Raw genomic sequence first — 25,621 nt, 5'->3', positions numbered from 1 at the left:
TGAATAAGCAAAATCGTAAATGATGTCAAGAAATTCTCCCTGACTACAAGACATAAGTTAAAGCAATGAAAATAATGTGCAGAGAAGATGAAATATCACAGTCAAGGGATAATAGATCTCCCTCAAAGAAAGAAAATGAATGGATGAGAAATAATTGTCAAACAATATAGTAAGTATTTCTTATTTGGGAAAAGCATTTTAACTAATTGAGAGTACACACCAGATCCCAGACAAAACTGAACTCACTTTGATATATTCTGGTTAAACATTTGTAGCTCCAAATATAAGGAATCAATTTTTAAGAAAGAAAAGCATATAGAAATGAATCTAACAGTTAAAAAAAAAATCACAAGCAAATTTAAGAACAAAAACAGTGTAAAATACCAAAGAGCCAATATTCCATTGACCTCCTAGTTCAAATACTAATGACTATAAGTCATGCAAAAATGTCTCCAGATCTTTAGAAGAAAATACTGTGTTGTAAGAATTCCATATCCTGGATTCATATGTGATAGCAAAAAAAAAAAAAAAAAAAAAAAAAAACCTTCAGATATGAAACAGCTTGGAATGTGTACTGCCTAGAAAAGTTTCTTCAGTAAGTAACTCAGAAACTCAGAGAGGTTGAGATACATCTAAGGGCATTGAGATCAGTAATTTTAAACATGGTTGCATTGAAGTATTATAACTCTGAAGACTACAAGAAAACCCAAATAAAAATCTTAACCTCTTTTCAAACACGAGCAAAAAAATTTTTTAGAAATTGGCTAATTCGAAGATGCATATTAAGCCAGTAAGTCATATAACAAGTACGTAAACAGGGATATGACCAGTCTGCCCAGACATACTTTTTTGGGGACACTTTTGACCAAGCAGAGCATACGTAAGATAAGAAAAATGCACATCGCTCCTGTGAACAGTTCCCCACAGAGACAACCCACCCAGGTACCAGCACACAGATCAGGAAATTGAACATACAAGCATCCCAAAAGCCGCACTCCAGCCTCTCCCCATGGATAAGAGCTACCATCCTAATTCATAACACCCTAGATGAACTTTGCCCACTCTTGTTCATATAAATGGAATCATATCATCTGGCTTTTTTCATTGAATGGTATGTTTGGGACTAGAGCAACGCCTTTATTTTCGTAGGTGATTATATCCCTGTACCTGTCTGCTGATGATGAACATCTTATTGAAATGGACATGGGTTTTTTTCTGGTTTGGGACCATCATTTGTAGAGCTGTCAGAAGAAGTAAAACTACACCCACAGTGATGAAGAGGAACCCCAGCCTCAGGGACACGGTGGGGACTGGCAGAGAATGTGGCCCCCTCGACGCTGTTCGTCACATGGGAAACAGAAAACCCGTCCTCAGACCTACTCCTCTTATATAGATACGGAAGTGTTCGATATGGACATAATGTTGCTGATAGGTTCATAAAAATATTTTTTTAAAGCTTGCAATCTAACCTTTTCTGCAAAATCTCTTCATTTTTAATGTTGGATTCTTTTTTTTTTTTTTTTTTTTTTTTTTTGCTAGAGGACCAATCGGAACGCCAGGTAGGTCGCCAGGTTTTAGACTTTCCATGGGGCACATCCCACGAGAGCCAAGATTCATCCCGATCAAATTAGCCAGGTGGGAGGAATCCATGTCCAAAGTTGCCCCCTCAGCAGTGTCGGGCTGAGACAGAAAGGGCCTTCTCCGCTTTCAAGGCAACTTCCCCCGGGAGTCTTGAAGGAGAAACCCACCTAGTGATTGCCTGTCCTGCAAGATGTCCCCTCCTCTTCCCAATTCCTCCCTGTTGGCCTTCTCCTTAGAGAGTGCGCCTTTTGGGGGTGCGGGGGGTGCTGGTAATAACTTTGTGAACTTCTTGTAGACTCTTAATTTTCTTATTTAAGTTACAACCAGAGGTTAGAAATTTTTGGATGGAGATCAAATATTCCATTATCCTATTTCCCCAAGAGAGACAGTTTTACAATCACGCATGCGTGAGAAGACTAGTAGATAAAGTACGACCTTCGTGCCACGATCCAAAAGCTGGGGGATACTCTCTTCATTTTTCTCTCTTCCTAAAGTGAAACAGTTCATTACCAGCCTTGGCAGGAGCTCTTGATACCACTTTTTTTTTTTTTTTTTTGGTTTTGTGGCAGTGGTGGGAGTGATGGTTGTAAAGGAAAAAGGTCATTTTCCAAAGTTCCAAATGAAGGATGTTCCAGTAAGGCCAAAGTGAGAAGATTCAAGACTAATAAGGTTCTCACAAGAGCAAAATGTATAAGGAAGGTCAGTTTTTCCCTAAGGCAACATTTCTCATATTTCTAACAAATGTAAGAATCACCGAGGAAAGCATGTGGAAACACGGACTTCCGGCCCCACCCAGAGTTTCCAGTTCAAGAGGTGACGGAAGAGCGAGAATTTGCCTTTCAAACCAGTTCCTAAGGGATGCTGACACTGCTGATCCAGGGACCCCACTCTGAGAACTACTGACTTCCAGAAACTTTCACAATAAACACTTGGAAAGTTGGTATCCCAAAGAGAAATAGAATGACTTTGAAAGCCAGCTTCGCCAGAAATACAAACGTTGCTGGGTGACTAAAATTAACAGGACAGGGAACAACAGGTGCTGGCAAGGATGTGGAGAAAGGGGAGCCCTCTTACACTGTTGGTGGGAATGTGAACTGGTACAGCCACTCTGGAAAACAGTATGGAGTGGTTCCTTGAGGTTCCTCAAGATGTTAAGAATAGAGCTACCCTATGACCTAGTAATAGCACTACTGCATATTTACCCCAAAGACACAGATGGAGTGAAAAGAAGGGACACCTGCACCCCAATGTTCATAGCAGCAAAGTCCACAATAGAAACAGCAGAAGGAGCTGAGATGTCCTTCAACCTGATGAATGGATAAAGAAGATGTGGTCCATATATACAATGGAATATTACTCGGCCATCGGAAAGGATGAATATCCACCATTTGCACTGACAGGGATGGAACTGGAGGGGATTATGCTAAGTGAAGTAAGTCAGGCAGATAAAGACAATTATCATATGGTTTCCCTCATATGTGAAATATAAGGAATAGAGGGGAGCACCATAGGGGAAGAGAGGGAAACCTGAATAGGAAGAAATCAGAGAGGGAGACAAACCATGAGAGACTCTGGACTCTGGAGAACAAACTGAGGGCTGTGGAGAGGAAAGTGGGTAGGGGGTGGGGTAACTGGGGGGTGAACATTAAGGAGGGCACGTGGCATGATGAACACTGTGTGTTATAATCAACTAATGAATCACTGAACATTGTATCAAAACCAATGATGTGCTGTATGTTTGCTAATTGAATTTCAATTTAAAAAATGATATGTACCTGTAAAAAGTCTAAACAATGAAAACTTCAGTAAATTAGAATTAAAGAGAGTTTGTTTGAATTTTTTTATAAAGATTTTGCAGAAATATTTCTTAGTATTGCCTGCATTCTTGGGGACTACTCAAATGAGAAGGCTGGTAGATACAAAGGTTTTTCCATCCCCATTTTAATTATTTGAAAATTAAAGCTCACAAATTTGTTCCCAGGTATAATGATCATTTCCTCTATTATTCACTGCATTAATGAATGCAGTCCATTCATTAAACAGATGCACACAAAATGTTTTAAGACGTGAGCAAAGTCAGGTTGAAAGGAATGATTCTCACAACTTTAGAGAAAATAAATGGAATAGAACCGCCTCCCAGAAGTATCAGTGACTATTACTGAACAACTGAAGGTAAGTAAAAAGCCACATTTGCATCATTTCTGAATTGGATCATTCATTGTTCAACAAAAACAAATCATTTTTCTTCGGCAGTTGCAGACTCTGAACTTTCTTCCTTGAGGTTTTTTCAAAAACAAAGAACTAGAAAAGTCTCTGAGGAGGGGAGGTGCCAGTTGTCCCTTCCGACCAGCCTCAAGTCCTCCTGCACCTGGCTGGGAGAGTCCACTATTACAGGTGTGGAATCTGTTTCTCCAAACCTTCCCCTGGCAGCTTACTCTGGATCTGGGGACTCCCTTGTCAGGACCCACCTGGACAAGGCAGACCAGCCCCCAGGTATCAAAGGCAACAGTCAGGGGCTGGCTAGGTTTCCCTCTCACACTATTTATTTAGATCCTGTTCCTACCAGCCTCTCCGTTCTGTCTTGCTGGTATCTCCACATCGGAGAAGAATGGGTGAAACATTCGTCTGTGTGGGTTTTAATTTCAAGGACACTAAGATCACCTCCCCAACCGTGTGGCTGGTATTTGCTTGGGAGGTCAAAGGCTGGTAAATCTTCTTTTTAATGATCATTTACTGAGTTTGTCTTTTAGAGAAAATACAGGAGAAGAGTTTGCCTTACCTTCTCGGTTAACTTTTGACTCCTTATGAAATCTGTGTGGGTCATCATTTAGGGAGAGACTCCCCGGAACCTGGGTGTTATCCATTTTATGCCTGCCGCTACCCAGCGGGGGAGGGGTGTGCTCTGAAGCCCTTCCCTAAATGAAGCCTAGAGACTGACTGCTGGAGGGGAGTGGCTTGCCCTTGTCACAGGTCAGTTGGTGGTGAGATGGGGACACCAAGCAGGTAGGTGACTCAGGAGGCAGAGCTCTCCCCTCTCTGCAAACTGCCTTCCAGAGACCCTCTGTATAAAGTTTCTCGGGTTCTGCAGTGAGTTAGGCCAGCAGTTACTATTGCTTTAGTCCCAGTATTCGAGACACTCATCAATCAATAATATTTAATGACCTTTAAGTCATTAAATTAATTTAAGTTAAATTAATTTAACTGTTTGGGTAGGTTAAATTAAATTAAGTTGTATTGGCATAATGACTTCCTACTGGCCACTATGACCAGAAAGGAAATCCGAAGCATTGTCCTAACCCCTCAAAGAGGAGAAAGAAGTCACAAGGACCAAGGGGAAACCCAAGTACTAAGCATTCTGATCAAACTCTCCTCTAAGTACCTAGGGAATCATACTAAATTCCTTCAATGCTATTGCTGCTTAGAACTTGGACTTGGCTATCAAGGAGAAAATAATTACATTTCCTGGGCGTATATGTGTATGAAAATGCCTGTAACCCCAGCCCTCAACTCGGTCCTTTGTCTCTTGGGAGAAATGAAGAAATGACCCCTCTTGTTCAGGCCCTGGAAAGAGACATGATATCTCTGTGTTCATCAAAGGTCAGAACCGGCCTCTTCATTCTCCTCTAGCAAAGCTGGTGTCAGCCTTTCAAGCAGCAGCCAGAAATTATCAACCTAGAAGCAGAATCAGTTCAGGCCCACCTTGACCAAACTGTGAGTTTCTTAGCTCTTCCCTCGCCCCCTCAAAGAAGAGTACATCATGCATTTTTGTTGTACATGTGAAGTTTGGTACCACTTGAGACATCTACTCAAAATATTAATGCAACCCAGTATTAAGGATTGTAGATTTCTTTTGTAAGTAAGAGTTGAATTGACTTTAATTCATATCTAAGTAGCTCCTTGAACAACTCTCCAGTCTAAAATCTAGTATCTATTAGTTTCATTTGGCCTTAAACCAGATGAGAACCAGGGAACAAATAGAAAAGAACACAGAGTCCCCAAAATCAATGTCACAGTATTCTCATGACAATGTCATAACGTTGCAGTCCTATTCGTTATTGATGAGAGTAAACCTCAGATCCTATGAGTCCTGTCTCCATAGAGTTTTTAGACTCCCATGCCTGAAACAGACTGGAAGAAACACAGGGGAGAGAGGCTGCCATAGGCAAGTACCCAAACTGTAATGAGAAATAATGAATAAGAATTCAAGGATACATCAGTGGGGGGCCATTTAGTATGGGGTAAATAATTATAGGCTATAAAAATCTGTAACAATTATTGTATTCTCCATAACCCTGCAGTAAACACAGTAACAATCACTGCATGTCAACCGGTCCTGTGAGTAATAATCAACCAGGCCAGGTCATCGAGAAAAAATTGACTGCTATGCAGTATTCTCTGTTATCACGTTGAGGGAGTAAATAATGCACTGTAGAAATAAGTCTACTGAACGGTTGTCAGTGCAATGAAAATCATATAGCACTACAAGAAAAATTATTAGCTATCCTCAAAGTGGGGCCATCCGAATATGTTCATTCCCAAAGCATTTCAGATTGCGGAGTTCTTGCTTTAGAATTACAGACTTGCTGAAATTATTACTGGAGATCTCAGAAGAGGCGGTCAACTACTCATGTTTCATCTGTAAACAAGCCAAACACAGTCTGAAACCACTTTCCACATTGCCCATGGCAAGAGAGGATGGGTATTCTGTCTGATCCACAGCGCCCCACACCGGGTCTGTAAATAATGAAGAGTTCACATCTGTGCACTAGTTTGCAGAATGGGTGAGGATCATCACTTTCCTATACAAAACTACTTTCTTCGTAGGGGAAACTACAAAATAAAAGAGTTGTAGTAAGTCATTTCCGTGTTGCCATGGATCAAGTTGTCAAATGGTAAAGGCAGCTTACCTTGAGCATGAGAAGAGCTTAACTGAGAGGTAATTCTGCATTAGCGAATCCTAGAAGCCACTTCTAATCATGAGAAGTAAGGCATTTGGGTGACACCCAGGCTTTTCTTTTCAAATTTGCAAGTTATTTTTTCCAAAACAAGAGGATGGATAAAACCCAGAATGTCTTTTGCCAAGCACTTTACAGCAGTATCTTTGAAACCATGTCTTTCTTATTCTGTAATTGAAACCTTGAGGAAGGAGCTTTGTTCTTCTTGTTCTTATATCCTTATTTCCCTGGAATACACCAAAGCACTGTAATAAATACATACATACATACTTACAGAATGTAAGAAAACGGTAATGTATAGTTGTCTTAAGGAATAATCAGTGTGCCTGGGTAGCTCAGGTCATGATACCAGGGTCCTAGGATCGAATCCCACATGGGGACCCTTCTGTCTGTGTCTCCCTTTCTCTCTTTATCTCTCACGAATAAGTAAATAAAATCTTTTTTTTTTTTTAAAGGAATAGGGGCGCCTGGATGGCTCAGTGGGTTAAACCTCTGCCTTCGGCTCAGGTCATGATCCCGGGGTCCTGGTATGGAGCCCCGCATCGGGCTCTCTGCTCAGCAGGAAGCCTGCTTCCTACTCTCTCTGCCTACTTGTGATCTCTGTTAGGTAGATAAATAAAATCTTTAAAAAAAAAAAAAAGGAATAATCAAAAGGAGATGAGCTTTATGGATTCCAAAATGCCTCATAGGTAACTAAGGTGGTCTTTTTGTTTGTTTTTTTTGTTGTTGTTGTTGTTGTTTTTTTGGCTTCTTTTGTTTTTTGGGTTTTTTAAAATAAAGAGTTATTTTAGAGTCTGCTGTGCACCAGCAGAGGAGGGAAGGGCAGAGAGAGAGGGAGAGAAAGAATCCCAAGCAGACTCACCATTAAGCACATAGCCCAACCTGGGGCTCAATCCCACTACCCCGTGATCATGACCTGAGCTGAAATCAAGAGTTGGACGCTTAACCGACTGAGCCGCCAAGGTGCCCCAGCACTAAGGTTTTTAAACGTTGTTTGTTTCAACCTGGAAGGCATAATAATTAAACCATAAACAAATTTCAACATATAAACTATTCAGATGGGAAGGCTGAAATCACTTATGTAAAGTACCTGCAAAACATAAAGGACGCTAATCATAACTGGTCTCTACCTACCTCCTGTGACAAAGTAGCAGTTTTCAGGTGAAAATTAAATATATTTTTTCCCACGTCAGTCTCCCTCATTTGCAACAGACTGCACACTCTGCTCTTCCCTAAAATCCAACAACCTGCATGTAACTATCCTCTGGGGAAAAAGAAAGGCAGACCAGGGGAAAAGCAGCACTTGAACTCAGAAACTGAACAACCCCAGTATGGTCCAGAGAAAAGCAAGTCCAACTATGTCCCCTGGAAGCTTCCAGCAATGGAACCTCTTAGCCGCATAGGGAAGATGGAACCATCCTGCCCAGAGGTGCAGACCCAAGGCTGTGGGGCCTCTCCTCAGCTCTTCCTGAGGAATCTCTCGAAGAAGCACGGTGAGAACAAGGGGAGTCTTCTTTACTTTGACCAGCAAGCCCCAAACCCCATCTCTACCTCTCCCACTTTGAGGAGATTAAGGAGAAATGGCTGCGGGACTTCACGCTCCCTGTCTCAGCAAGAGACCTTGGAAATGCCCACTGGGAAAGAACCTGGGAGCTGGAAGGAGACTGCAGGCTCTCCAAGAGTCTACACAGAAGCCCAGAGAATTCTTCACACTCCCTATTGCCCTTGAGAATCAAGAATGCCTCCAGGGGTGCCTGGGTGGCTCAGTGGGTTAAGCCTCTGCCTTTGGCTCAGGTGATGATCTCAGGGTCCTGGGATTGAGCCCCAAATCGGGCTCTCTGCTCAGCAGGAGCCTGCTTCACCCCTCCCTTCTCTCTGTCTGCCTCTCTGCCTGCTTGTGATCTCTCTCTCTCTGTCAAGTAAATAAAATTAAAAAAAAAAAAAGAATGCCGCCAGACCCCAAAAGGGCCCTCAACACAGCTGACTCATTTGAACCCCATCCTGCGCTTCAGTCCATCAGTGAGGGGTCTCTTTCTCGGGCCCCTCTTCCAGAAAAAGGAGGCCCCTCATGGCCCAGCCCTGCCACATGGCCTCCTGGTCCTCAGGTAACACAGCTCCAAGTCTCCTGTGCTCATTCACTGGACTGGAAAGCAAAATAGGTCTCTGGGTTGCCATATTACCCCAAAGGCCAGGGGGTCCTAAAATGGGAGGCAGCTTAGGAAGTCACTCCTGAGGGGACACATCGTTTTCAGGACATCTTGGTTCCCAAGTAAAAGGGTCCAGTAGTTCAGGAAGTCTAACTCACTTTCTTCTAGAGAAGGTCAGTTAGCAAAGGTCTGTCAGGCTTGGGACAGCAAAGGTGGCTCTCTTGCAAACCCATGCCCATGGAGAACAGCCTGTTAGGGCTATTTTAAAAGCAGAGCGAGAACAAAGCCTTCAAACTTCTAACCTTCTCCCCCATCTCCCCATCAAAAAGAAAATACCCAAAACATTTCAGCTAGGACACTGAATTGCCTCACCTTTCCAGATGTCTGCTCGGGAATTGGGGGTGGACTGGAGCAAAGCTGAGAGGTCTATTTTTAGACCTGATCTCCGGGAAAAGCACTGCCGCCCTCCAGGTGTGTAGGTCTTTGTTGGCTCTAGTGCCAGGAAACGGGCTCATTATTTACTTTTCCATCGCTGTTTCTGTTCGGACAGCGCAAGCCTGAGGTCGTGTTAATGAGGGCACTTTGTTTCAAAGCCCCTGAATAGCTTAACATTTCTGGGTGAACGTCTTAATTTCAAGGGTCTCCTTGAAGAGCACAGCATTTTGCTGTGGCTTTTCAGGGGCGACGTATGACAGCCTCACGCGGTCACGGTTTTCGTTTTGAATTACCAATGACTTGGCCCCGTGGCTTCATTAACATCCATTTAGTAATGGGTTTTGTCAGCTTGAGAGAATATAAAGGCCAGAAACATTCAACAGATTTTCAAAGAGAACCTCAGAGGACACGGATTTTAAAAAAAAAAAAAAAAGAAAGAAAGAAAGAAAAAAGAACAAAATGTGCTGTTCCAATCTAGGACGACCTTTAAAAGCTGCCTCGGACTGATGGCGCCTTTCCTTAGGAAACAGGTAGACGGTGTCATTTCTGAAACCAGCCCTGAATTTTCGGCTTGGTCCTCAGCTTTAGGGCAGTGGACTTCCCATCTGTCCCAGGGATGAAAAGCCTCTGTAGTGTAAGGGAAATATCCGTGCTCAATTTCATCCACCCTAATGGCAGGATTGGCAGGAAGAGGCCCTAGTTTCATCAGGAAAGTCACAGAAAAATTCTCAGGAATTAACCATTCGCTGCCTTTTGACGGGACCTCAATTCTCAAGCACAGATTTGCTGTTCAGAGGAGGAAGAATGAGACCATCGACGACATAGTTTTTGTTGATTTTAACCCTGTTGACTTAAAGCCATGAACAAAGGCTAAAGGTATTAACAAAGCCACGGGAAAATACACATCACTGTGTTAGTGTCTCAATGAGCTCTTGTACAGGATAAAGCAACCCAAACATCACTGGCTTAAAACAGCAACCAGTTATTGCTTCGTATATGTTCGTGTGTTGACAGAGTGTGAGTTAGTGGAGGTTGGTTGCAGCTGGGTAGTTCCACTCTGCGGGTTCCTCATCCTTTTCATGGACACAAAGGGCTCCCTGGGGCATGTTCTTACTGTGGTGAAGGGAGAGGTTCCAAGGACAAGGAAGCATGCATGGCCCCTTGCAACCTGGGGTCAGTATCTCGCCTAATTGGCCAGAGCAGGTCACATGACTGAGCCCAGGGGCCGGAAATTCTGCACCATCACCAGTGGGAGAGCACGGAGGTGTTCCTGACAAAGGGTGTGGATAAAAGAGTTGATGGAGAATGGAAGCATGAATACGATACTACACATGCAGACCAGAATAAAGCTCCAAAAGGATACCTAATTCAGATGTGTCCGAAAAAGCGGAAAAGAGAGTAGTCTCAGAGAAAGATGGGGATGCTGGTTAGAGTAGATCTCTAACAGAAGTTCAAGAGTTTTGTTCCTTATCCTTAGAGCAGTTTGAAACCTCTGAATGGACAGATATGATCAGATGGATACAGGGGGACCATGACATTTAGGTGAGAGCAGACTGGCAGAAAAATTAAAATGTCCTGATGGAAGTTAGTAGGTTAGGCTCTGATGAACACACTGGAGTTAGAAAAAGTATCTCAGCTGACGAGGTATTTAAAAGATAGAATCACCTAGACTTTGTATAGTAGACCATTACTATAGTAGACCATTACTTTGAATAGTAGACCATTAGGGATGAGGGGAAGGAAGTCATCACTGGGTGGGAAATAGTCCCATTCACTGATCTAGGTAGCCTTGTGTGGGAGGGTGGGGGAGCGGAAGGAGAGTGGGTGGGGGACAAGTCTTGACTTCAAGTTTGGGCATATTAAATTGGGCAGATCATCGGCGTGGAGGTTTTGAGCATGTAGTTGATTAGAGAAGCCATCAGGGATAGGGATATGTATCTGAGAGTTTTTCATAAAGCAGTGCTTCCTAGAGCACGTAAAGTCTGTGTCCAGCTCTGATTATAAAATCACAATAGGGAACCAGACGGGAGGTAATTTGGACATCTTGGTGTCCAGGGATGACCCTGATTTGTTCAATATTGTTTCTTTGGGACTTAGGCCCATGCTTGACATGCAATAAGCAATGTTTGTGAATGACTAAATGAAGGCCTAAGTAACTATAATCTATGAATTAATGTGTTAAATAAACATTTATATGTTACCACTGAAAAGAAGCAGTTTCTCATCAGTCACAGACCACTCACTCTATACCTTTTTAAGCATGAATCTTTGGTATCCAGCTAAGCTTCTGCAGCATGAAGATCCTGCCTTATTTATTTATTTATTTGTTTGTTTATTTTAATTTCAGAGGTAGAATTTAATGATTCATCAGTTGCAAATAACAGCCAGTGCTCACTATATCAGGTGCCTTCCTTAATGTGCACCACTCTTTACCCTCCCCTCACCTCCCTCCCCTCCAGCCACCCTCAGTTTGTTTCCTATAGTTAAGAGTGTCTTATGGTTTTTCTCCCTCTCTGGTTTCATCTTATTTTATTTTTTCCTCTCTTCCCCAATGATCCTCCGTTTTGTGTCTTAAATTCCACATATCAGCGAGATCATATGATAATTGGCTTTCTCTGATTGACTTATTTCACTTAGCATAATACCTTCTTGGTTCCATCCATGTTGTTGCAAATGGCAAGGTTTCATCTTTTTGATGACTGAGTAATATTCCTCTGTGTGTGTGTGTGTGTGTGTGTGTGTGTGTGTGTGTGTGTGTGTGTGTGTTATATGCCACATCTTCTTTATTCATTCATCTTTTGGACATTTGGACTTTTTCCATAGTTCAGCTATTGTGGACATTGCTGCTATAAACATTCAGTTGCACTTGCCCCTTCAGATCACTATGTTTGTACCCTTTGGGGTAAATACCTAGTAGTACAATCGCTGGGTTGTAGGAAACCTCTATTTTTAAGTTTTTGAGGAACCTCCATACGGTTTCCCAGAATGGCTGCACCAGCTCGCATTCCCACCAACACTGTAGGAGGGTTCCCCTTTCTCTGCATCCTCGCCAACACCTGTCACTTCCTGACTTGTTAATTTTAGCCATTTTCATTGTGGTTTTGATTTGCATTTCTCTGGTGTCAAGGAATGTGGAGCATTTTTCATGTGTCTGTTATCCATCTATATGTCTTCTTGGAAGAAATGTCTGTTCATGTCTTCTGCCCATTTCTTGATTGAATTATTTGTTCTTTGGGCGTTGAGTTGATTAATTTTTCATAGATTTTGGATACTAGCCCTTTAACTGATAAGGCATTTGCAAATATCTTCTCCCATTCCATATGTTGCCTTTAGTTTTGCTGTCTGCCTGCCTTCTGCACCCTTCCTCTCTTCTTCCTGTGCTGCAGGCTTTTCAAAAAGGGCTGCTTCCTTCAGATGGACGGTTCCGTCCCTGGTTGTGCAGTCATCTCACACGGGGAACGCACTCTGCGGGAGACCCTGTTGTCCATCCAGTCCTCACCTCAAAAAATGTGTTTAAACTTTATGTAAATCTTACTTGTCCTTAATGGAGGCCTTTAATTTGTCTGTTGCAGGGTATAAATCAGGAGCCAGCAAACTATGCCTTATGGGAATTCAGCCCACCACCTGTTTTTGTAAATAGTTTCCTTGGAATTTAGCCACACCCATTCATTTGAATCCTGTCCTTGGGGGCTGTGGGAGATCGTCACAGGAGTCCTTACAAAGACCTTAGGGCCTGCAAAGCCTCAAATATTAAGTATCTGGCTGTGGATAGAAAAAGTTTGCAGACTCCTAGTCCATCCAGTGGAGAAGTCCTTGCCTCTGTGCCCACCAGTCAGTCACAACAGCCCAACAACTTTTTCACCTCATAGAATAGACATGAACCCTTTTGCAAAAATACTGATTCTTCTTTTATTATGGTGTTTTAACACATGGCCTGACAATGGGGCCAGTCCCTGTATGTGAGGAGGGCCCAGTCTACTCTCGGTCTGAAATCAGCTCAGTGCCATGACCTGGATTACAGGGTTTTCTTTGTGAACTGTTTCCCTTGCTGTCATTCCCTCTCTCCCTCTGTAATAGTCCTTTGAACTCACACACACTCCAAACCTTCTCCTTCACCAAAACTTGCCTTCTGGGAAAAAAAAAAAAAAAAAAAAAAAATCTTCATAGTTCATTCTTACTAAAGTGTGAAGGACTTTAGACTTAAGGAGTATCTGTGGTCATCTTTCCAAGTAGAGCAGTGTGTTCCTCCCTTTATGCTTTTCCTGCACCTTACATCTAAAACACTATTGCATCCCTTTTAACATTTGCCTGCTTCCAGAGCCAAGACCTTCCCAAGGGAAGACACCACTTCTATATCTTTAAACCTCTAAAACCCGTTATGCAACTAGAGTCTATTTCCAAAAATATTTATTAAAGGAAAAGACAGATGGAAGAAGGAAGATGGGCAGGCTGGCAAGCTGCTTGGCTTGCAATGCCACTTATCAGTCCCTGATTTATTTGCAGTTTGACAGATGACATAACTTGAAACCAAACAATGAACCTGCATTGGTGGCATATTAAACATCAGGATTCGAGAAGGGGAGATTTTGCAGGTAGGGAGAACTTTCTGGCACCCCCTTAAAATCTATAACAGAAAATTGTCTGTCTCACTTCATTTCTCTGTCTGTCCTAAAGCTGAAAAGGGAAATGTACATCCCAGATCAAGGAGAACAAAGACTAGCCTCTTTTGAAATCCAGGAAGACTGCTCACCATATTCAAGTTAGTAAATGGGGTAACATCAGTATGAAAACCTAATGAAAGGTATTTGGAAGTCTCTTTAGAAGAAGAAAGGAGACAAAAACATTGAATGCCAATAAGACATCCCCCCGAGCCCTATTGGAAATAGCACAGAATACTGTTAGGAGCTCTTGGAGTCCCCCAGGCTTGAACCCTATCTCTCCTTCTCGGTGGCTACATGGTCTCAGGTGTGGCTCTTAACAACTCAAAACTTTGAAGTCTTCATCTGTAAAATGGGGTTGCAAATAGTAGCCGTCTAATAGGCTTTTGATGTAGTAAACAGAACAACTCAAATATTAGCCTTTTTTATTTTTGAAGAAAGCCTGTACTCATTCATTCATTAAGCACTTCCTGTATGAGAGTCGCAGATTTACTCTTTCTAGGATATTCTTTTTTTTTTTTTTTTTAAGATTTTATCCATTTATTTGACACAGAGAGAGAGATCACAAGCAGGCAGAGAGACAGGCAGAGAGGGAGGGGGAAGCAGGCTCCCTGCTCAGCAGAGAGCCCAACACAGGGCTCAATCCCAGGACCCTGAGATCATGGCCCTAGCTGAAGGCAGAGGCTTAACCCACTGAGCCACCCACCCCTCTAGGATATTCTAATCCCAGAGTGAAATGACCCAAGCATGCAGCTCCTCTGAGTTGTCTGAACATTAGAGTCTATACAATACTATATCCTCCACAGACTTCTATTTATTTAAAACCTGTTCCATACCTAGCACTGATTCTAAACCCTAGATGACATCAGAGAGCGAAAACACTCTATATTAAGCAGAGACTAATAGATGACATTATTGGTTGTTGGGTTGGGAGGGGTTGGCTTTTTTGAAACATTTCATTCCATAGCACCGCATTTGACTGTATTGCTTTCTTTTTTCCTCCCAGTATTACTGCGATATCATTGACATAGAATGTGGTGTAAGTTTCCGGTGTATAATACAGTGATTTGACATATGCATCTATTGCAAAACAATCACCGCAATAAGGTTAGTAATGTCCATCACCTCACATAGTCCCAACTTTTTTCCTTTATTAGAGGACAGACAGTATTCTGTTAGTCAGAAGAGGAGACTATGGTCTCAGGGAGACTGAGCTGGGTATGGAATGTGGAGGGGGCGCTGGCAGCTACCTTTCACAGTGGGAACCATGTGTGATTCCTCCGCTGACATCATAACTTCTAGAGTGGATGCTCCACAGAAGCAGGGCTCATGTGAGTTCCATGTATTCCTCTATCCTTAGTACCTAGAACACAGCCTGGCACGTGGTAGACATCTAATACAAGTTGAAGGGGAAAAAAAAAAAAGAAGTCAATGTGTTAGGTAGTGAGGTTGGACAAGCCTGGTAGAGAAAAGTGTTTGATCCCCTTTTCGTTTTATATATTTTCTCCTCCAGCTACTTATGTGTCTCCCTCTGGCTCCTTTGAACCTTCCCCACCTTCCCAATCTGATTTGTGTTCATCTCCTCCACGTATCTTGGGTTGGTGCGGATTTGCTCAACTATTGCTTGATCTCCCTGGGTAACATTTTGACTCTCATCCAGCAAAGGCATCGCCTATAAGGATGGTGAGAGTAGGCAGTGACCAGTCCTAGTACCCTGAGGCCCAGAATTCATGTGTTTTTGGTGACTGTTACTCACTGAGCCCTGGATGTCACAACATCCAGTGTGCCCAAGAGGATGAGACTCCATAACCTGTCTCCATTCTGTGTTGAAACTGACTTGCCAGAGACAAGTCTGCTGTTTGTTCACTTGCATTCACGAAGGGGTCACTATGTAGCAGGCGCCGGGCGGTGACCAACAGGCTCCCCATACTTTCTGCCTTCTCAGTTGGATTCTAGAAAATGGGACATTTGGAAGAGAGTTCAACTGGAAATGACAATCTCACATGCAAAGGAAAAGTTCCCAATAATCTTCTGAGACTCATAATGGAAAAATGGATCCCAGATTTCACCGAGAGAGCTACAATTCCATAACTGGCAAAGTTGTCATTTCTCTGTTGGTTATTTTAGAAGGGGATTTTTTTTTTTTAAGACTGTTGCTGATTCTGAGTTTGCTCGTCTTATATAATCAACCCATAGTTATAAGCAAGCATTTCAAATCACACTGTATCTTTGCATAGAGTAAAACACTGTGGTTCTTAAAATAGAATACCTACCTTTTCTAGTCCCACAATTGCTAGAAAGCCACCTGCTGGAAAATGTAGATTTACCATGAATTTTACTAACAGGCGAGGACTATCATATCCGAGGAATGAGGCCTTGTGATCTTGCCTGGTAAGAAACCACTGGACAACATTTATACCTGGGGGAAGAATCAGATTATGCCTTACCCAGATTATAATACCTTCAATAAGACTTTTCCTCCATTAAGACACACATATCGCTATAGAACAGTTGCTAACCCCCAGAATCTCTAGTATTGTTCATTATTTTCCTTTAAAATATGCACCCGGGAATTAAAAGCCAACAGTCCTTGGTTTAAGCCCACTGCACAAAAGGCAAATGATGCATTAGTCATATTTCTAAAGGAGGAGCTTTAATTATTCATTTTCAAACATTTCTGCCAAGATAAAGGTCACCTTATAATTACTGCTCCCACCCACTGGCCCCTGGCAGGGAAACCGAGCGCAGTGCTCCTAAATCCTTGATTCATAGATCACCAGAGATGGAAAGGGTCTCATCAGTTCGTTTTCCACATAAGGAAATTAAGGCCCAGGGAAGTGACGTGCCGAGGTCAAATGTCATGAAGGTCAGAGTTGGGAACCGGGGTTCTAAGCGGATTGTCCCCACCACTGACTCACACTGCCCCCTTTATTGGTTTCCGATGGCTGCTATAATAAATCACCACCAACCAGGTGGCCCAAAACAATAGCAATATATGCTCTCACAGTTCTGCAGGGCCGAAATCCAAAATCAGGGACCTGGCAAAGCTGTGCTCCTTTCAGAGTTCCCAGAGGAAGACCTTTCTCTGCTTCCTCAAGGTCTTCCTTCACTGTGGCTGTGTTTAAGGTGTCCTCTGTCCTCATTTGTCTCTTTCCCACCTGTCTCTTCCTTCCACTCTGTGTCTCTTCCCCACCTGTCTCTTATTAGTCCACGTGTCAATAGATTTGGGGCATATACCCAGAAAATCCAGAATAAACTCATCTCAAGCTCTTCCATTTAGTGACATCTGCAAAGGCTTTATCCAGATAAGATCCCATGCACAGGTTCTAGGATTTAGGACATGAATCTTGTCTTTCCAGGAGCTTTCATTCAACCAACTCCGTTTCCTTGTCTACCTAAAGCAGAAACCATCATTATATCAGTTTAAAAAAACAAACAACTTAGTGCTCTAACACGGTTTGCCATGTCTTTTCTCTCTATTTACAAGTCTTATTAAAGTCAGACTTGCGTACTTGAACTTAGAATTCTGACTTCGTCGTTCACTAGCAATGCAACCTTCAGTAAGATACAGTTTTCTTGGCTCTAAAATGAGAACAGTGATTTCCACTTCGTAGGGTGCTTGTGAAAATCTATATGATAATGCATGTTAAAGTACATAGGTGCTCCCTAAGTGCCAGCTGATTTTAAATTAAAATAAACTATTTACCGAGACCAATGTATTCCTTACCACGTGTATGCACTTGAGGTCCGTGGGCTGGGGCGGGGACACATTTCCACCAGACAAAAACTTCTCTGGCACCAACACAGCAGAGCAACTTCTTGTTGAGTGTTGACACACGGGTGTGTAGCCTGTTCAGCAGTGGGGGGAGAATTCTCTAGATTCTCTGAATTGTTGCTGTCCCAGCCCACACCACAGACTTTTGGATCTTCAGCAGAGGACAGAATAAGGAGAAGTTCTGGTACCAGAAAGGAGACAAGATGATTCCAGCAGCTATGGGACTAGTCCCTTTGCAATTTGACTGGCCTGGGGCAACACAACTCAGGGTCAGTGTGATTGTGTTTGGGTTTCTGAATGGGGAGTGGGGGTAGAGAGAAAGGAGAGGAGTGGGGAGGCCAGCGAGCCTACGAGGGCTGCAAAGTCTGGGTCAGGTATCGGTTATACAACCTCCGGGATCCAGAATTTTGTCCTGAAGCAAATAACCGGAATAGCCAAGCATCAAACAAACAAAGAAGAAAAATGCTTTTCTTTGTTTGTTTTGTTGTGCTTTTCCAAACAAAGGCAGCTTGAAGTTATACCATATATACCCAGAAACAGTGGGTTGCCAGCCACACCCCAAACATTTTTGAATTTAGTTAGTCTGTCTCCTAGCTTAACCTCCCTCTGAGGAAATGAGGTATCAAAAACTCCTCTCCCCGCCCGCCACACAGGATGCCACTACCCCACACACATGCCATTTTGTTTAGGAGGAAGGGAAATTAAAAAATTCTGATTTTATTACGGTAATTGCTTCCAGCAAATAATCAGTCCAGAACTAGACATGACGATCCTGCAGGCATGACATATTTTTTTTATAAGAAGCAATTCTTTTTTGGAATAGCAAAAATAAGACACCAGTTTGGAAACACCAGCACTCCCTCCCAACACTAGACTTAAATTCAAGGTTGTTCTGAATTCATTGCGTTTGTGTCGTTAATCCAACGATCTGAATGAGCCTGGCTGACACAGACACGGGGTCCTTTACAGAGTAGCCAGAAATCTGGTCCACTGGCAGGCGTGGGGGATTCAGGGGCAGTTTAGCTCTACCAGTTTGCGTCTCTTCATGTTACTACATGCAGATGTTCTTTCTCATTGTTCTTCTAGGTCTTCATGTCATTACAGCTGTAATCCTGATATTTTTATTAACCCATACCTTCTTGTCATGAACATAAAAATATCATGTCCACAGAGATTCTGTGATGCCCTCCCAAGGGCATGCTCACCTTTCCAGATTGAGCATCACTGGGTTTTGAACACTAAGGCAACAAAGCCAAGGTCAAGGCTCAAACCCTGTGCCAGCCAGTTGTCTTCCCTCTGCTCCATATGTGCAATTTGAACTCCAAATCCTGGCCTACGTCCTCCCAAATGGATGCCTTATGTCAAAAGCCACCCTGGATAAGAGGAAATGGATAGAGTAATGAGAGGGAAGGGATGGATAAAATGCACTTTGCATAAGTGCATATGATCATTTATTTATGACATAATGGAAAAACATGTTTATTTGAGGACAGTCTGTATGTCATTCTATAGACAAACTTGCCTATTCCTTTAAGAAGCTTATTCAGATGCCTGCCCTATGTCAAGCACTAGGTGAGGTGCTTAGGTTCTATAATACAGAAGACAAAGTATCAAACTTCAGTGAAATCATTACAGAGTAAGAAGTCAAGGTGGGGGTGGGAGAGGGAGGGAGAGAGAGATGTGGCTCTTCCTGAATGGATCAGAGCGTATTTCTGGAGGAAGAGTGTCCAAGCTGGAATTTAGAGAGGAAGGAGGTCTTGCCAGGCAAAGTGGAGATAGGCAGGCAGATGGGAATTACCTGAACCGACAAGTGGAGCCATGAAATACGGGGCACATTTAGAGAACAGCGCGCAGCTTGCTCTCACTGGAGTACACGTTCTGCCGGAGTTCGTGGCAGAAATTGACAAGGATGACTCTGGGTAGGTGAGGGTTGGGTTACGGTTTCATCTACTCAACAAATGTTTATTGAGTTATGTTATTACTAAACAGAGGGATGAGGAACAGGAGCTAGGAGCTTAGGGTAAGGGGGGGTGGAGATAAGACATAAATCTGCAAAGTAAGACACCTTGTAAAATAAGATACTTCCCACAGGGAGGACAGTATTAGAGGAGTATTTCATTCATTCGTGTGCATCAAAAATGATGGTTTAAATACTATCTGGGTGTATCTATGTGATGGCACCCACCACATCAAGAAATAAGACATGTTTCATGTCCTGGAGGAGCTGGCAATCTAGTGGAATAAACAGACACAGAAGTAGAACATAATATCACAGTATAGTCAGTAATCAACACAACAGCCTGTACTGACAGCTTACTAAGTTCCAGACACTGATTTAAGTGCTTTATACTGGTTAATTTCAATTGCCTCACACAATAGGTGAATATCATTATTCAGCATTTTGCAAACGGCAGCAGTCAGGCCCAGAGAGGTTATTAACTTGCTCAATCACAGCTAAGATTAAAATCCAGACAATTTGACTCCACATTCTTAAAACTACAGAAGCATGGGAAATAACCCAGTCTAGATGTGGCTTATCTTAGAACACCAGTCCTTCTAGTCCACCAAGAGTTGTACACTCTCTGAGCTCTCCAGGGAAGATGAAGATAGTTACAGAATCTCAGGAAACTACCAAACGCCTAATACTTACCAGATTGTGAAACATCTAGAGTTCAAGCTCAAAGGTAAACTTCTTCCCCAAAGTCCAACTAGGTTATATTCCTCACTCCTGTTATAATTTTTCCAATCTCCATCCAATTCAGGCTCATCTATCCCCTTAAATACCAATTCTCTCATTATATACTTAGAGGATCTTTATCAAGAGAAGGATAAATTTGTTGGGGAAGTTGCTAATATTTCCTTTTAGGGGTCCCTTTGTAGGGCCCCCAGTATTTTATACTATCTAATGGTTTTTTAATAGCACTGTAAAAATCCTGACTGGATTTGCATACTGTTCATTTATTAAGTGCCGGTCTCAATATTTTATACCCAATGAACCTGGAATATATCTCCCATTCAAATTACTATAACTCTTCCAATTCCTACCCAATTCATTCATCTCTGTCCTCATAACCACCACAAAAACTGGGCTGGCAAATAGCAAGGTGGGGAGAGTTATAAGAAATTGTAACTCTGGGACGCCTGGGTGGCTCAGTTGGTTAAGCGACTGCTTTTGGCTCGGGTCATGATCCCAGGGTGCTGGGATTGAGTCCCTTGTTGGGCTCCCTGCTTGGTGGGGAGACTGCTTCCCCCTCTTCCACTCTCCCTGCTTGTGCTCTCTGTCAAATAAATCAATAAAATATTTTTTAAAAATTGTAATAAAATCTAATTACCTCATTATGAAACCTCATCATGAATAGGAGGTAAAGAAATCACAGGATGTCAGAATGTCAAAAGATGACCTTGTTCTTGGAGAAGAAAGTCCAGGATGGGGAGATCTTTGTCAGAATAGCATTTTCCTGCAGGTAACAGAGTTCAACTAGAATGACCCAAATGAATAAAGAGTATGTTTGTTTGTTTGTTTTTAATTTGGGGGGGGGAAGGGGGACAAGGGCAGGGGTGGTGGCAGAGAGGGGCAGATGAAAAGGGAGAGAGAAAGAATATTAAGCAGGCTCTATGCTCAGCACAGAGCCCATTGCGGGGTTTGATTTCATGACCCTGAAATCACGACCTGAGTCCAAATCAGGAGTCAGTTGCTTAACTGACTGAGCCACCCAGACGCCCAATAAAGGGTATTTCTCTTATGATATAACCAGAGCCCTGGCCGGAGCAGATGTCAGCAACCTGCCAGGCTCCTTCCGTTTTCCTGTTCTGCTGTCATTTTTGCAAGACCCCTGTAGACCTTCAGATATCAAGCCACATTCCAGACAATAGGAGAGGCAAAGATCAAAAAGGAAGAAGCTAGCCAACTCTGCCCCCTTTGGGAAAGTGTTTCCAGAAGCCACAGTCCACAACTCCGGTTTCAATCTCATTGCTCTCTGTGAGTCATGGGGCCCCTGCCAGCCCCAGGCAGAGCAAGTCCTTGCCTTAATTCCACACGTGCTGCCCAAGCAAAGCAGGGTCTTCATGGCAAGAAAGATGGAGCGTGTACACCTTGGGTCAGCAGCTAGCCATGTCTGCAACATTACACAAAAGTTTGTCAGGGCAAGTAAGAGAGAGAAGAGAAGAGAAAGGGCAAATCAAAACAGGTTTTAAAATTCAAGGGAACACACATGGGCCAATAAATATCAGCCGAACGTTATCTACGTATTTTTCTTTTTAAATTACTTAACAGATCATCTCCCATGGCCCTAAATCTCTCAAAATGAGGAGTTAGACGGGCGTGGGGAGGGCCGGGAGAGGGCAAAGCACGACCTGCTCAGCCACCGTGTGTGCTGTTTTGTGTCAAGATGATGGTCCCTTCCCTGTTTACAAAAATAAACTGCAAAGTAAGTAGTATTGGGCAGATACATGGGTCAGATCATGAGAGGTTAAGTGTATACTTTAAAAATGTGTTCATCTGCTAGGAGATGAAAAGCCACCAAGGGTCTGAGGCCAGGAGGGACTCGGTCATACGTTCATTTTGGGGTAGCTCGGATGGCAGGGGCCGCTGGCGGTGATGCCCACAGGTCCTGCTCGCCCCTGGGGCAGTGGGTGTCACTGGCACAGGACTTAACACTTCTGTGCTTGGGGACTTTCTCCCGGTATCCTTCTGAGTCAGAACATTCACATACGTTTGTGTTGACATGTCCAGGTGAGCTCCCCTGTTTGGGGGTTAGTCAAAATCGTGAGCGGTCAGTAAGGTTCCAAAAGGGAGTGAGTACATGGCAGGTTGGGAAGGGGGGGGTCTCCCCTGGAGTCTCCTGGTGTCTGAAGGAGCTGCCCATTCCCTGTGCCACCCACTTCTGCTTCTGCCTTTGCTCAACCTCCTTTCATTGTGTGCTTGCTATGGGAGAGCCATTGTAACAACTAAGGGAGGAGGTTTTCAAAATATTTCAAAACTAGTAAGACACGTGCCCTAATTGCTTAGAACCAACGTCAAAACTAGTAAGACACATACCCTAACTGTTTAGGAACTGACGTCTCACCAGTTAGGACAGGCACCTGCTGGGAACTACTAGACCCAGCTGAATACCAGTCTTGGAACTGGGCACTAACTTCCAGAGATGGGCAAGGTATGTGTCTTCTCTCAAAAACTCCTCTTGTCAAATAATTTACACCGGATCTAGGACTTAGAACAGGTCGACCAGAGACTGGCACCGTCGCGGGGCAGATGCTCCCTCTGCGCTGGTAGGGGCAGCTTCCCAGCTTGGCTGGGATGCCACCCACACCCCACTCCTGGCCTTCATCATGGCACCACTAAGAAGATAGTGGTGCTCCAGGGTGGTGGCACATGGAGTCAGAGGTCTGGGTGACAACAGATCACTTTCAGAGCAGATGAGAGACAGGAAGCCTGAGGGCATAATCTTCCCTATCTTCACCTCAATGGTGAGAGAAAAGAACAAATGTGCTCTTCTGGGTACATTCTCCATGATTCTGAGGGGGAACTTTGAATGCTAAATAAAGATCACCTTTCTGGTAGTGTTTTTTAATGACTTTTTTTTTTAAGATTTATTGATTGATTTGAGATTGAGCGAGCAGAGGGAGGGGTAGAGGGAGAGAGAGGAGAGAAGCAGACTCCCTCCTGTGTGGGACGCCAGAGTCCACTGGATCACACCCTGAGATCATGACCCAAGTCAAAATCAAGAGTCCAGTGCTTAACCCTCTGGGCTGCCCAGGTGCCCCCTTCCTAGTAGTTTTTAAGCTGGTTCTGTTTTTAGTGGAGCTGTTTTTCATAAAAACCACCTTGTATGGAAATCCAGTCTGGGTGCATTCCCACGGGCTCACCTTCAAGGCATCCCCAGAAGCCCTAGACCCCAGGCAGCCTAGCTGGAAAACCACCAAGTTCATCCTTCATCCACAAAAAGGGAAGGTGGGACTCAGAAAGAAGTGACCTAGCCGTGGTGTCATCTGGTTCGAGTCAGGCACATGGAGTCTAGGCTTTTGACTGCTAGTCAACCCCCACCCCCCAACCTCGGGCTTGCATCAGCCTCCATCTGTAAGGAGTGCAGCCCCAGCTTCTGTGTAGGACCCGGAAGCCATAAGTGAATCAACCACAACTAACATTTGTTCGCTCCTCAGTCTTTGGGGATCCAAAGAGAGGTGATCCAAAGAGAGGTGAAAGCCTCTCCCGCCTTATATGACGCAACAACCCCAACGAACACCCATTGTCTCAGAGGACGTACCAACCCACATGAACCAAGCTGGAGGGCTTAGGTGATCTGCTCAAGGACAGACCCCTAGGAATGAGGACTAGTTCTAAAGACAGCATCCCACTTAATGGAAGTTGGTTGGTACGTGTTTAGAGCAAAGGCTCTAAATAGGTTCACACCTAGAGTCGTGTCTCCCAGAGGTTGGCAGTCCCAGCCCAGGAGCCTCCGTAGTAAACTGGGAACTTGTCAGCAATGCAGATGCTAGGGCCCTGCCCAGACCTTTTAAATTAAAAACTTTAGGGGTGGAGCCCCTCAAAGAGCAATCTGTTGTTTTTAACAAGCCCTCCAAGTGATTCTGATGACAACGAAAGTTTGAGAACCCCCGTGCTAAGGCACAAAGTCTTATTTCTATCTCCCATCCAGCCCTGCTCCGGAGAGCAGGTGGGAAATCCCCTTTCCCGTGGGACCTCAGACCTGAGAGGGACCTGGCTCTGCCTGCATTTATGTGCGGAAGGAGCCCAGGAAAGTTTGCACCACACACAGTGCTTTGAAATCATTTTAATTATTCTTTGTTGTGTGCTTAGCCTCATAGTAAATACCACATAGTAAAAGATACACACATCCTCCACCATACCCCTCTCTACCCCCTTCTCCAGGAGTTTAGAATAGAGTTCCAAAGTCCCCAAATCAGGGGGGAATGCAGTGCTTCTCAAGCTTTGATGTTCAAATGTGTCACCTAAAGATATTGTTGAAATAGAGATTCTGATCCGGCAAGACTTAATATTTAATACAGATAATAAGATCGTGGATTCTATAAAGACTTGAAATCTCCTTCTAAATACTCATGAATCTTTCCCGAGGCCCCCAAGTTATCCCCAAAGTTAGAAAAGCAGAGAGAAATTGCTAAGACCAGAGACCCCAATTACTGCAGTTCAAATTGGACATAAAAATTTACCACCAGGCCTCTGAGGGCTAAGAGTGGTGAAGTTGTTTGTCCCCGAGGGACATTCCACCTAATCTCCCCTTTAAAGAGATCAATAAGGTGGTCAGAATGAGTGAGATAATCAACTAGACAGGTTGCTTTCAGGGTTCCAGGAGGGAAGGCCCCTCAAGCACATCCTTTGTAGTAAAATGCTGCTTGGGTAATTGCTTTCGTTGGATGGAAATGTTATGCAGTCTCCTGATTAATTTAACAGAAAGGAGATAGACCCAGAAGGCAACCATTTCATATATGGAGCCAGGAGACCCTTTCTCATTTCTCCTAAACCTAAGAGACAGTTGCCAGGTTTTTCTGAGGACCATGACACATTGAAGAAAATGACATAAGAAAATCAAGAGACCAGAATCTAAACTCTACTTTCTGATAATCACAATAATGTGTTGTGTGTTCTTGGATGATGACTTTCTTTGCAACTTAAAGAAACTCCCAAGGACTATTTTGGATGATGGCCAACAGCAACAAAAAGCCCTGGAATAAAGATGGGTAACATGTATTAATGGCCCCCTATTTCGGGGGTCTTCCTGATCACACTTGGGGATTATCAGGTCAACGAAATCTCTGGGTATCACATTTGGTCAGGCTACTGAATTTGCGTATGCTGACATGGTTTATGGAAGCACGGCATAAACATGACATTCTGTCTTAAAGGAAATTACTGAACATCTTTATTACATTTTATCTCTCTTTAATTGATGGGGGAAAGAAAGCTAAAAAATACTCTAGTTAAAAATTAGAACAGTATCACCTCAAGATAGCAATAGGATGCCAACTTCTCAGTGACGACATTGCTTTATTTGCTCATCTGCATAAATATAAATATTCATTCTGTGACTCTCAAGG

The 25,621-nt window shown here is 43.4% G+C and overlaps 1 protein-coding gene across 1 annotated transcript in view; it reads left to right on the top strand.

The window, feature by feature from the left end:
* The first annotated feature begins 775 nt into the window (after positions 1 to 775).
* The window catches only part of PLEKHG7 (pleckstrin homology and RhoGEF domain containing G7), a 65,718-nt gene continuing 40,872 nt past the window's right edge, over positions 776 to 25,621 (top strand). Inside the window, 5 exon segments of the mRNA XM_032347730.1 lie at positions 776 to 790; positions 1,540 to 1,559; positions 3,881 to 4,074; positions 7,730 to 8,141; positions 8,180 to 8,286. Coding sequence (XP_032203621.1) covers positions 776 to 790; positions 1,540 to 1,559; positions 3,881 to 4,074; positions 7,730 to 8,141; positions 8,180 to 8,286 — 748 coding nt within the window.

This window comes from Mustela erminea, chromosome 6 (genome assembly GCF_009829155.1).
Source record: "Mustela erminea isolate mMusErm1 chromosome 6, mMusErm1.Pri, whole genome shotgun sequence".
Lineage (NCBI taxonomy): Eukaryota > Metazoa > Chordata > Mammalia > Carnivora > Mustelidae > Mustela > Mustela erminea.
Note: the sequence above shows the minus strand (reverse complement) of the source record. Positions and strands in the feature narration are given on the sequence as shown.